This window comes from Ptychodera flava, chromosome 5, assembly GCF_041260155.1.
Source record: "Ptychodera flava strain L36383 chromosome 5, AS_Pfla_20210202, whole genome shotgun sequence".
Taxonomy (NCBI): Eukaryota; Metazoa; Hemichordata; class Enteropneusta; family Ptychoderidae; genus Ptychodera; species Ptychodera flava.
Window position 1 is genome coordinate 14,377,665 of NC_091932.1, and position 13,927 is coordinate 14,391,591.

At 37.2% G+C, this 13,927-nt stretch overlaps 1 protein-coding gene across 1 annotated transcript in view; it reads left to right on the forward strand.

Annotated features, from left to right (window-relative positions):
* Nucleotides 1-13,927, forward strand: part of LOC139132501 (neuronal acetylcholine receptor subunit alpha-6-like) — a 45,517-nt gene that overhangs the window by 3,667 nt on the left and 27,923 nt on the right. The window contains exon 2 of the mRNA XM_070698824.1: nt 13,627-13,772. Coding sequence (XP_070554925.1) covers nt 13,627-13,772 — 146 coding nt within the window. The remainder of the gene's footprint in view (nt 1-13,626; nt 13,773-13,927) is intronic.

Here is a 13,927-nt window from a genome sequence, read left to right on the forward strand (position 1 = left end):
TGTAACTGTCTTTTGTATAAAAGAGACAGATGTACACATTCAGTTATAATACCTTGGATTTGCTATTCGATAGTTCAGCCTAAAAATATAGAAAAGTTAGAAATGGAAAGAAATTACAGACTTATTACTGTACAGAGAGAGAGAGAGAGAGAGAGAGAGAGAGAGAGAGAGAATAAGATTTAAATACCAACAATGCGTGGTTTTTTCTCGAAGTCAAAATTTTAACACAAGTATCAAGATCTTTTCAGTCTGTTCTCTACACAACACTGTGCTGTGTTGAAGTACCATATGCTTGACTTCTTTCAGATCGCGACACTGCCCACGCGGCAATCCGACCGTCTTACAAACGAACCATCTTGTGTGCATGGACGAATGTGTGCGTGACAGAACGTGTCGGCGAAGAAAGTGGCTCTGACAGAGGTTTAGCCCTCTTTCAATATCTCTGTGTTCATTAACCCACTTGTGCACATCTGCCGTACTCTTCACTGATAGAAGTTTCAAGTGCTTTACGGTTACTAAAAGCTTCGGTTTGCCATCACTAAAGTGGCGTGCCTTTACCTTTGATGTTGTTTTGCAACAACTGTGTCAACCTGGTTACGATTTTAATGCTCAGTACCAGTAAATCATAAACATTCCACTGTTTCGGGCCTTTGCAGGCATAAAAGACAGCATTTGGGACAATTCAAAATTAAACTTTCGGAGACAGGTGGAAAACTTAGATTTTTTACTACTGTTAACGGCAGATTTGTCACTCAAATTGGTCCCAACACCACAGTTATAACAGCGCCATATGGTTCACAGCTGATCGGTCACGGTAATTAACGAATCGGTCACACGAGCGTGACACACCTGTGCACGGTGGAGATATGTTCATGTTAAGCCTGCCGCACACGAGGGAAATTAGCTGAGCAAAAGTTCATTCGAGGCTGTTTGCTCAGCTATTTTCTCTCGTGTGTGGGCAGGCTTTTACGATGAACCAGAAACCTTCGTTGTACGAATAGTTGGCTAAAATCTGTCAACTATAGTCAATCCGAGAATTAGCATGTCAAAGACCGAGTTTGGCAATAATACTTTTACATGTTTTTATACGTTTTCCGTCAAAAAAAACCCATAATGAATCAAAAGTGGCAAAATAGTATATCAGTGCATCATAAAATCATTATCAAGTTATGATAAGTTTTCCTGGTACGCTCCTAAAGGGGAGTTTTTACGTGGGACATGTTCAGCTATATGTCCTCATCATCCATTGGAATTGCGAGGATCGTATTGTCTATGGACCATGTGTTATTGCGCGGCTGACCTTCTGTTATAAAATGAAGCATTGATGGAAATGCTGACGATTTTGTCGGAGACTTTGGACAATTTGACATGCCTTTCTCATCGTTAATCGACTAGCATTCATAGAGATAGGTGTTTATTTGGTGTGCGCGTGATATGCGGTTTTGCACAACAGAATAATCTCGTGTTTACACCCGAGTTACTCACGAACAATCAAGCGAGTTTATAAATCAAGATAGTAACGATTTTAGTGTCAGTGCTAGATAAGTCATTTGATCACCTACTTCAGCCCTTACATTAAAGCCGCTTCTATCCAACACGTATCTGACGTGTGTTACAGGAGGAAATAAAGATTTAGATGCTGACGGAAAGGTTGACATCCTTGAATAAAACTTTGCTACAGAACTGCAATTGCCACTCGCATTGTGTGGCCAAAATGTTAACGAAGCAAACTTTTCGTGGCAAACTCACACACGAAAGGGATAACTAAGAACTTTGTCCGCTTAGAGTTTGTTTGTTGAAGGGAGTCAATTATAGCACCTAATAGACAGCGTTATCTCAAGTCAAGATAACGTTATGCATCGGTTGCGATACTGGTGTACGTTTAATCGTCCGCAAAATTGTTCATTACTTCTTTTTGAGAGAGACATGACATCATCGGTCGCCTTGTTTTGACCTGGGATCCCCCATTCTATGAATACTGATATTAAATAATTCAATTTCAGGATTACAGTGTTGGAACCAGAAATGAAAAAGTGTTTATCTAATAGCGTTCCCGGTTTACTGAAAAAATACTTTGATCCACAAGATTATTCAAAAGAATAACGAAGAAATTAAACTGTGATGTCGAATCGCGTAACATTCGCTTGACATATCTGTTAGGTATCACTAACCAAAGGTAATGTACTGTCTGCATGAAGAGCTTCTGTCTTGCACTTTGCCTTAAAGTCCCCGTATAGAATATGTAACCACTTTTCAAAGAGGTTCCCCAGCAATTGGGCATCATTATAGTACAAATCGCTGGATTAAATTGTCGCCAACTCTCATCCTCGTAGAGAACAAATGCCATTAAGTGTAAAATAGAGAGGTTGCTGACATATACATGAGTGTCGAAAGTCCCTTCAAGATTATTTACGGCTAGCAGTTTTCATCACCTGACTCTCGGAAAGAAGTATTATAACCAAATGTGAACTTGTCGAAAATGGTCCCCAGGAAGAGGAAATTACAAGTATTCGCCGAACAACGTTCCTGCATGAATAAAGCGGTGGTATTACAGCTGAATGCAATTACGAGATGACGTGTGTCCTTCTCAATAAGTTCCGGCAACAACCTTCACAAGCAGGAACACTGTCTCGCTCTCTCGTGATAAAATTATAACAGCATCATGATTTTTCTCTAAAATACGCCAATATAATCATTTATTAAATTAATGTAAGCGAAAGCTCATATTTTATGTCCAATCACACGATGATGTAAGCTTTCTTTCTTCTTCTGGAGGAAGACAATGTGTCAAATGTAATGGTCTCGATAGTTGTGTTGCAGTGAATATTGAGAGAGAGAGAGAGAGAGAGAGAGAGAGAGAGAGAGAGAGAGAGAGAGAGAGAGAGAGAGAGAGATTATTGGCAGATCTCGAGGCAGAAATACATATAGCAAACTGTTCTTTGGGATCAGCTTGAAGGCTTCGCGTATGTACACGTTAGATTGTTTATTATTCAAATCTAGAACAACCAATGACGCTGAGCTGAATAAAAAGTAGAAAGATTGTTGTTTGTGTTGGATCTGCCCGGAAATTACTGTACTTGAGTTTGTATGCCTGGTCATAGGTCGGTTGATCGACATGAGTGCGTGCAAATTCAATCAATTTTATCATATTTATACTCTGTTACATGCCACCGATACAATTCGGCGACGTCGGCTTTTGCTAAAGCAGAAACATGCGAAGTGGCAACATCTGATATCGTGAATTCTACTCCATTTCTAGTTATTTACTTATGTATATATTTATCAACCCGACCTTTAATATCGGCGCCGATGATCAATTTAATCTGAAATTTATGGTTTATAGAGACCTCTAGCCATCTAGAATCATCAATACCTCAGAAAAGATAAAAACCCAGTAAAGGTCAGGGAATGACACCATAGAATATGAACGTTGGTATCGATTTTAATGGATGTGTAGATGCTTCTTCCTATTTCATATGTAATAATGTAATCCCGGCTGATTTTGAGACATGTATGGTGCATGTATATGTATTGTACGAAGAATGATGTATCGGCCATTTTACAAATTCAATTAAACTACTATTCAGTGCAAACACTGCACAGAACCATGATGTGAACGATAAACTCAATTGCTCTTTGCTTATTTCAGAAGGGAAATGAGGCATATTATGTCAGTGAATTACTTGCAAGTACGGATATGAATTTTATTCCGTGTGATTTGTAAACATTGAAAGAAGAGGGGGACGTTGATTTGAAGTTGGCAATAGATGCATGACAGAATGACAACTATATTGGACACATTGCATATCAAGCTAGGATCTCATAATGTAGTTTTCTTACAGAAACAAGAGTAAGTTTTAGTGCATTTTGTAAAACAAATATGACTGTTTCATTCCTGGCATGTAGCCATGCGTATATGAGTGGGCATATCGAGGTCCGTTACCGTTTGCAAGATAGATAAGGATTATGAAAAGGTCATGTTATACTGCTAATGTTCTTCAAGAATGTTGGGAATCGTAGTGTTGTCATGGTAATATCATAATTGTGGTGACTTCGTATAGATCAAATATTCGTCACATAATTTCCACCAAAATAATCGTGTATGTACATAATCATCCGCCGTAGGGCAGCGAAATTATCAGGGAAGACTTTTGAAAGATGGTTAGCATGATCAAGTGCCTCTGTGAAACAAATAGGCTTTTGTGAGACTGGCCAATTTAATTTCAGCTGAGCAATAGGTCCTAACACATCGCAAACTAATTAAATTGTCTTGTAATTAATTTCAGCGGGACACCAATGAACTGCGCGGGATTGGTAAAATCATAATCAAATTTCAAGGGCGGTTCCTGCTCTCTCTTTTCTAATTTACATCATCATGAATACATGCGCATCGGATTCCCTGTATTCGATTATATTGAAGTAGAGATGATTAATATTAAACTTTTTTAGTACTCGCGCAATTAGCGAAACTGAGGGAGCAAACATTAACAAAAGAAGCTTCACCTTTACAAATTTTGCATCATGTCTATTAAATTATTGATCGTGTTTGTGTCTTTCTCAATGACAAATGTGTTGTATTATATTTTTGTTTTTGAAACATGATAGAAATTGATAGAGATATTCAAAACGCTTTATTTGTCTCGCGTCATATCACGCAGACGGATTTCATGAAAATAGTATCTATAAATTCATAATGTCACTATTTCATGTATGAAAAGATAGGCATATCGATGGATGAATGGATATAGACAGACAGGCAGACACACACACACACACACACACACACACACACATATATATTATATATATATATATATATATATATATATATGTACAAATTATTTCAAGTACTTCAAGTACTTCAAGTAATTCGTGTTATTATTTATAACGCTCTGCTTTAGCATCGAGCACTGTAATTTCCCACGAGGACATCTGTACACTTTATATATATATATATATATATATATATATATATATATATATATATATATATATATATATATATATATATACTTATATACATATATATTCAAAAGTAGTTTAAATTCACTCGAACGGAAATAAGTACAGCAATGTCGTATAGTAACGTCATGCAAATGCAAAGAATGGATCATAGAGAGGTAAATGAATGTGTATACCTACCTACCTACCTACCTACCTACCTACCTACATACATACATACATACATAGATACATACATACATACATACATACATACATACATACATACATACATACATACATACATACATACATACATACATACATACATACATACATACATACATACATACATACATACATACATACATACATACATACATACATACATACATACATACATACATACATACATACAGACAGACAGACAGACAGACAGACAGACAGACAGACAAACAGACAGACAAACAGACAGACAGACTAACTGGCTGACTAGTGGGGATCACGTTTTGATATACCGAACGACAGGCACCGACAGACAGAAAGTTGTATAGACTTACAGGCAGAGAGACAGTCTGTCAGACAGACAGAGATGGATAGATTGGGGCTTTCATACTTTTTAAGCAGATAGTGAAATCGATGGACTGGAGATTTCATACTTTTTGTTCAAAGTGGAAATTTAACAATTTGATCATATTTTGGCATCGCGATGATCACTAGTCAACGCGGTTTGAAAATACCTATATACGACATATGGGTCAAATAGCAAAAGTAATTATGATATAATGTTATATTAACATAAGAACCTTCATTAAAAACGATATTAGATATAACTGAATACGAGAAGTCGCGCGGTAAAATGCGAGCTCAAGTCATTTATTATTATCATGATATACTTGCTATCATGAATAATCGAGTATTTATCAATGTCTGTTGTTGCCCTATAGATATTAGACCTTCTCACAGGATTATATTTTGTCTTTCGAGAGGCGATACATGAATAAGTCATTGTTCTTGTCCTTGTGTCAGCCTGAGAACTGATATTTCGAATTGATAGCGCTTTCCACCTTGAGCAAGACATTTCCTTCATATGAAGAAAAACGTGAAAGATACCTAAGAGTACTAGAGGAAATCTGAGTGAGTGAACGCGCAGTACGAAGTAGAGTCAGAAAATTATACCATGTTACATTGAGGTTAAGAATGAAAGTGACGTTTTCTTTCAGTAATATGTTGCAGAAAACAAAATAGACAATTGCAGCTGGTGTTAAAATAATATAGACGGCATTAAGGGATGTCTTCATCTAGTAATGGAAGTCTATACATGGTAATGCACTTAACCCATGACATTCTATCTTCCAGGCACGTTTTTCGCAATAAACATATATGCAAGTATAGCCGAGGTAGAAAGACATGTTTTGGATCTTAGCCGCAGGGGTATAATGTTGCTATGAATATGCAATGTGATTAGCTTGTTGCAAATTGAAATAAAGTCGACGCCAAAGATGATATCATTTTCCCGGAACAATTTCTGAACAATTTAACATACCATCGTATACAACGTATGAGAGTGTGATCACGAAATTCAAAGAGTTATCGGTTTTACACCTTTTTTACGATTTTTAGACTTGTAAACAAGTCCCCAGAGATTCCAAAGTATCTTCTTAAATTCAATGAGCTTCATATGTGCTAAAGGACAGTATCCTGATCTACCCAATGGAAGATAATGATAGAGTACCTACGTCATAGACTGGTATACTTTTCGTGTTTGAGTCCTTTCCGTCCTTTTTATATAAGAAACTTTAGTACCTCATCGACATCATTTAATCTAAGTCTAAGAGGATATCAAGCCCTTTTTCCTTTCAGGAGGGAATATAAAGTTTCACCAGATTGCTAACAAGCCATGGCTGGGGATTTTCTGAAAGCTGTCCATTCCCTTCTCTCTAATGCTATCAGGTTTAAAGTCGGACCGTTTGTCACCTTGTGTTAAATTTGTGCTTTAACACGACGGCATCCTAGAGTTCTCTATAATGGTTTCCGTGGAGTTGCAGATGTGAAAGTCATCCATCAGAATCTACTTCTGTGAAATTCGAACAGGTTACTATCTCACTCTCATGCACACTACGTTCTGAAAAAGGATATCAAGTATGGACGAAGATAGAAACATGTTAAATATAGAAAATTAAAATGCGGACGTTTTAATGATTACTTCCCTGAATTAACCCACTTATAATTTTACTGGACTTGTTCTCGGCAGCTGGACTCATATAGGGTATAGAAGTCTTGTTGACTTTCTATTGCACAAGGGAAAAAAGTTAATTCGTACATCGGGCGATCCTGTTTCACCTATCTTTGGATTCGCGTAAAACTAAGATTGTCTAATAATCAACTTCTGCCGAACCAAAAATTTGTTCTTTTTTCAATAATTCACACAAAAATTATTCAGCTTTTTTCAGTTGTTTATATAAGCGGTGTAACATGAAGTCAAACAGGGATACATGTGTAGAATACCATCCTTCACGATTGATTTGTTTTGTTCTAACGGCGACAAAGGCAGCAATTTAAAATGAAGCGTTTGTGATAGATGCCGTAACATTATGTGGCGATTGCGTTTGGCCACTGCCTCTTGGGCAACAAGTCCGTATACAATTTCGTAAAGCTTTATTGATCTATCAGCTTTAATCATTTTTCGTCCTCATGTGAACGTAATCTTATCTTCAATTAACAAAACCAGTCTTTTTCCCCTTCTGGAAAGAAAGAACATTCAAAAGCTATTTGTAGGCGCGTTACCGTAGCCATCGCTCCTCGTTACATTGCTATAATTACACCCTTGAGATATTTCAGGACTAAATCCATTCTTCTTTCAAACCAATAGTCTGGCTGACACAATAGCTTCGAGTCATATTTAGCTACATGACTAAGGTAGTTAGGTGACCACATATTGCAGTTAATCGAGTACAACTTGCCACACATATAGGTTGTCCGACAGACGACCTAAAAACAATGTTTCCCCGCTTTTCTATGCTCACTTAAGAAATATTCAATAATGATAAAACGGTACGGTTCTCATCCGATGAGCAGAGGGGGCTATCTCGTTACAAGCTTGTTAGCCAGAATGTAGAGGCAAATAGAAACAAATTACTAATTTCGAAGGAATGGACAATCTGATTTGGGCGAGGATGGCATGATTCGCGTTCTAGATTTGACGTGTTGTTGCTCGAGGTGGAAAAGCATGAAAATATTCCAACCCTATATCTCCTGTTGTTTTTCAATTTCAAGTCATAAAATTTTTCCAAAAGTATCAATTGATACTATATACCATACTAGTTCTTCCCGTTTTGGCCACTCCCTCCCAAGATCTGATGGTTTATGCCCTAAGGCTCCGAGGGTGATCGGACTTCCTGAACGCAATATGTTGCCATGATACAGCTGCCAACTGAAAAACGAAAAGTGACTTTCGTGGTGGAATAAGAGTAAACTCTTCAGGGAGACGCGTACCTCTTGTTAATCTTGGCTCGTGCTACCGTACACGGCGATGGGAATATAAAAAACACATGACTTATCAGTTAAGCATGGATACATTATTGAAGTGGCGGCTCGTCTTACTAATTCTGCTTGGGGGAAATATTGTGACTTTGAGGATTTACTCCGGCGTTCAGAAAACACGATGACTGACGTGATCAGACTTCGAAAGGTCAATTGGCAATGTCAGCCTCATGTTCAATGTTAACTTTAAATTGCAAATCTCCAGACCTAGAAAGAATTAAGTGAAATTTTGATCGATGTCAAGCCAAAGTGATACCTATTGTGATTAATTAAAATTATCTGTAAGACTGTTACGTCCGATACCTGTTGTCTCTTCAACATGTGTACTGCCATGGTTTCGCTACTGTTATAGATCTGATACTTGCAAAATAATATACGCACTGTATACGCACTGATTTAATCATTACTGTAAAAATATGTAAGACCAGTTGGATGTGTGGGTGGATGGGTAGGTGGATGCAAGTATACGAAGAAGCAGTCTTAAATCGTGTTTCTCTCTTCACGGTCACAGATTTCCAATCCAAATTGAAAGGGCGTCTTAAGGGATGCATACACAATTTACAAAAGATACTTCAACTCACTCCGCAATACAATTAAGCACGAAAAGAGTAAACACCGTAAATTATGTTACTGCAGGTAGATTGCCTTATCGTAGGCGAATCTCAATAATAGCGAAAATATGAGAATATCGGCTGAAGAAGACGTGAAAGTGATAGATAAATCTTGGAAGATTTTCACGTAGTACATTGACTCCTACGCGTGCGTGTAACAAATAATTGTCCCTTCATTGTTCATTGTCGACGTAAAGTCGTTCCTCGAAAATAAATCACCCTCTTTGAAGTTAGAAAACGATTGGAGGCCCTTGGTAACTTCAGAAACATTTTAGATATGCCCTGTAGGCAAAATGGCTGCGAATTTTGCTCTTGTGTCAGACGATGAAGATTCGTGACGGGTAATTACAACCCACGTAACATCTACATTTCCAACAGGAAGCGGCCAAATTTCGGTCTACCGAGAAAACCAAACGACATGGATAGCCCGGAACCGATCAAAAGTTGCCTAACGTAAGTCTTACCGAAATCTGACATTGCAAAGCTAGGGTGGGACAGTATGAAGTTTTTGTTTTCACACATTTTGGCCCGCATTAAAATTCTAGAAAGGCAAATGAATATTGCAGGTGGTATTTCATGAAAATGTTACCAATAAAGGCGTCTTTTAAAGTCATATCATGATAATTTTGCTAATGTATACGCACGTAAATATGGCTGCAAGAAGATACATGTGTTTGCGATAAGCTATTCTGTGAGAGGGAAAACATTCTTGGTGTTTCTAGTTATCATAAACAATATAATTAGCTGGAGTTCGAGAAGATAGCTTAGAGGACTAATGATGGTTATTTGACTCGATGACTATGTAGATTATATTCTTTCGCGAATACCACCGCAAACCTCAGATATGGAAGATGGGTAATTTTTTGAAGCAAATGTTGAATCCCATTTATACACCATTAATTATCACATTTGTTCGGTGCTAGTTTAAAAAGTTATTCAGAATTACAACGGGCGGAAAAAAATCAAATTACACGCCAAAAATCTATATATGACACATAACATACTGCATGTATAGCGACACGAGTACAGTCGGCAGCCTTCTGTAACGATGCTTTAAAGCGTTTTGCTGAATTTTGCTTGCTCGACAAAATTCAGGGTTGATGTAAAGTTTTAAGGCACTTGAGGACATTTTATGTGACAAGACCTTAAAAATCGAATCTTATCATTACAGCGATAAAGCTACTGCCCTATTGGGGTTCCATAATCCGGAGAGTATGATTTCCGAGATATATTGATGTTAACGTAATCCCTTTGAGTTGGAAATGAGTGTAATTTCCCTAATGCATGGACTTGAATTATTTATTCTGGTAGTATTCTCGAGAATTGTGAAATTCTCGCTGATTGGACGCGAATAAGTTTACTGGAGATGAGTCGAGTCTTTTTAATAAAAATCGCAACTACTCGACATCCTTCAGTGATATACAGTCGAACATTCTAAAACTAGTTTCCGATAACGTACCCTATGACATGAGACTCTTCCATGATGGCATAAACACACGGCAAAAATATATTGCTCAACGGGATGGAAATATACAATACCAATAAAATATCTTTCAGTTATAAAGCATCATGCTACAAGTAATGCAAATACTGATGTTAGGGATCATTGCCTTCAAACATCGAAAGATAACAGCGGTAAAACCTATTTTATATCACTCTTACCAACTGAAGAGAATATACAGAATTTAACCGCACCACTAAACTACACTTCACTGAATTATACTATGCCACATCAAACTACGACACTCTACATTGAACTAAGCTGCCCTTTACAATGCAATATATTTCGTTTATGTTCGATCTTGAACAATTTCGTCACGTACATTTGCAAGTAGGTTTCAAGTATTTCTGAACCAATCCATACAATATGCTTTTTTAGATGACACTTTCCAAACAACCTGAAGGGTTTCATTGAGTTTAACCTTTTTGCTAAAGATGTACTTAGCAAAGGTGTTGAAAGGAACAAACTCGCACCATACGTTATCATCTTTCTATTTAGATGTGACCCGATGTACTGAGAAAGCGAGTTCCTTGTCTCCGGTTAAATGACTAACCCACCACTCTGAAATAATGGCCAATTACTCTGCAAATTTAAATTTTAGACTTGCGAACAGAAAAATCACATATTATCGCCGTAAGTATGCGATCGCAGAGTATCAAATTTCACCCTGGGAAGTACCTATATACCTATATATACCCAACACTTTCAATTAAAAAGCCGCTTACCTGGACGATGATAAAGCTATGGGATTTACTGAAAGTTGATTACGTATCATCCTTCAGGAGGTTCTTACATGTATAATAAAGTCAGGTAATTTGCATCAAAAGTGTGTTTTCATCGCCCTAGATGCATGCTCTTTAAATAATTCAAAATTGACATAATCTAATGTATCAGACAGAACATATAGTGGACTGTCACCACTGTCTCACTTTTTGAAAAACAAATTTTCATCTTTCGATAGATTTTATCATTAAGAGGGGATTTAAATGCTTACGTAATAAACCTTTCATCTAAATGATAAAGGCTGTCTACGAATCGTATGTATGTCTGTCTGTATGTGTCTGTCTGTCTGTCTGTCTGTCTGTCTGTCTGTCTGTCTGTCTATGTACGTACGTACGTACGTACGTACGTATGTATGTATGTATGTATGTATGTATGTATGTATGTATGTATGTATGTATGTATGTATGTATGTATGTATGTATGTATGTATGTATGTATGTATGTATGTATGTATGCATGCATGCATGCATGCGTGTATGTATGTGTTTATGCACAACAGTGAATAATTAGGAAATAAATACAGTTGTTTATGTAACATCATCGGATTTACGTATTATTATAGGTGGCAGTGTAATAGTAGCGATTGTAGTGACTTAATTACGTTGTTCTTTGATATTTATTGATTTGTCATCAATAAGCTTACGAAATAGTATCACAGAGACCTACTTGCTGCCGTAATACTTTTGCAAATGCACTCAATACATTAATAGTATGTGTCATTTCGAAATTCAGGAAAAATAAATTACGGTCGAGGGAGGAAAGAGCTCTCCATTGAATTTCTCAACGAGTTTAATTGAATTCATTTTAATCTAATTAGCATTTTAGCGTGTCGATTTTTGCACACGTTAGTTGGAGAGCCGTCGATTATTTCTCAATGCGACAGTCTACAGCGAGTCATTAAGTCGAAGTTGTGGCAATTGTCTGCGTGATGACAGATTTCATAGACTGTCTTTTAGAGCAGGAAATTATAGCTGTGTCAAATGCACTTATTGGAAATCGTGCTGTGATATAATTTTCGACCATAGATGGTTAGCCCACCATGCAAAACAATGGAAAACAATATTCTCGTTGCAAAGATGACTGGAAACTGACTTCAATGGGGCTGTTCACGAATGACGTCTATGTTATGTCTGTAATATGCAAAAATATATATTTGTCTTCAAATTTCGATCACAGACAGTTGTCCTTATTTTTCAAGCTGCAGTGTCCAATGTGCAGCTATTTTCAGTAATAAACCTCTGTACCAGCTTTTATGTTTTGCATACACTGTTTATGATCAACTCTTGTTACTAGGTTGTCAGGCTTACTCTCAGTAAACAATTTTTAACTTAACATCGTTCTAGATGTTGTTTTTTGTAAACATCTCGAAATGAGCTGCAACTATGCGCAGGATGTGTACCTTCAGTCTTTCTGTCAGACAGAATAGAGAAATAAAGCATAGTGATTTCGAAGACGGCCCTGTCAAGCGACAAAATTTGAACAGTAACATTGTATTTGTTATTCATTACTTTATGTTTTACGCCAATATGGTTTGGGTTCATGATTAATTTTGGCGGTTGTTTACTTTTTACGTTCAATGTTTTTGCTCAAATCGCCTTTCTTGTCTTTGTCTTAAAAATACAAACAGATGCCACGAATGACCTCTATATCTTACTTTGTATTCAAATTATTGTAGCAAAATCAGACCACATCATACAACTATCTTATTATCACTACGTTCTCTTTTTTCATCTTCATGGTACCCCCCACCGCCCTGCAATAATCTTCCATCTACTCAGACCAGTTTAACAGAAATGAGTTAATCGGGAATTAAGGTCTAGAATAAACCTCGGGGATGGATGGCAGCCATTTTGAATGTCAAATGTCAGTACATTTTCGATATTATAAAATTGTGTTTCTCTGGTACCAACATTTGCAGTGCGACCTCTAATTCTTATTCTTCATTTTGATGACAAAAATGTTTAAAGTTTCCCTGGGGAGAGTTTGGGCAAAAGTTTAAGCAATTTAGTTTCGAGGCGCATTCTACCATAGATGTCTCGTAACCCAAGATAATTTTCCGTGATATCAACTGACTGCGAATATCTGCATTTCGAATACTGCCAACCTGTCTGAGTTCATTTATACTGACTTCTGGGCAACCCTTGAGTTAAGGAAAATCCGTTGTACCGCGTCACGAAACGCCCTGCTTGTTGATATCGAGAAAAAAAGACCATCAATATTTTCTTTTTCTCATCATTGTCAACATAGATGCAATGCATGGTGTTGCCGAGATACACAGCAGACTACTTGAGCAGCTGCTCGGTGGCTATAATCGTATGGTATTGCCGATGAACGAAAGCGCCCAGCCAATCGTGGTGAAGATGAGCCTCAGCTTTTATCAGGTTGTCGATGTGGTAAGTATCTCGCTTCAAAGAGCTGTCTAACACACTTGATTGTAAATCGCCTTTTGTTTCGCTGAAACATTGTGCTACCACTCTCGAAAGTTTCACAAAAATGACATAATCGCTATGTTATAATCGCTATTATATCATACCAGTATATTGATGGC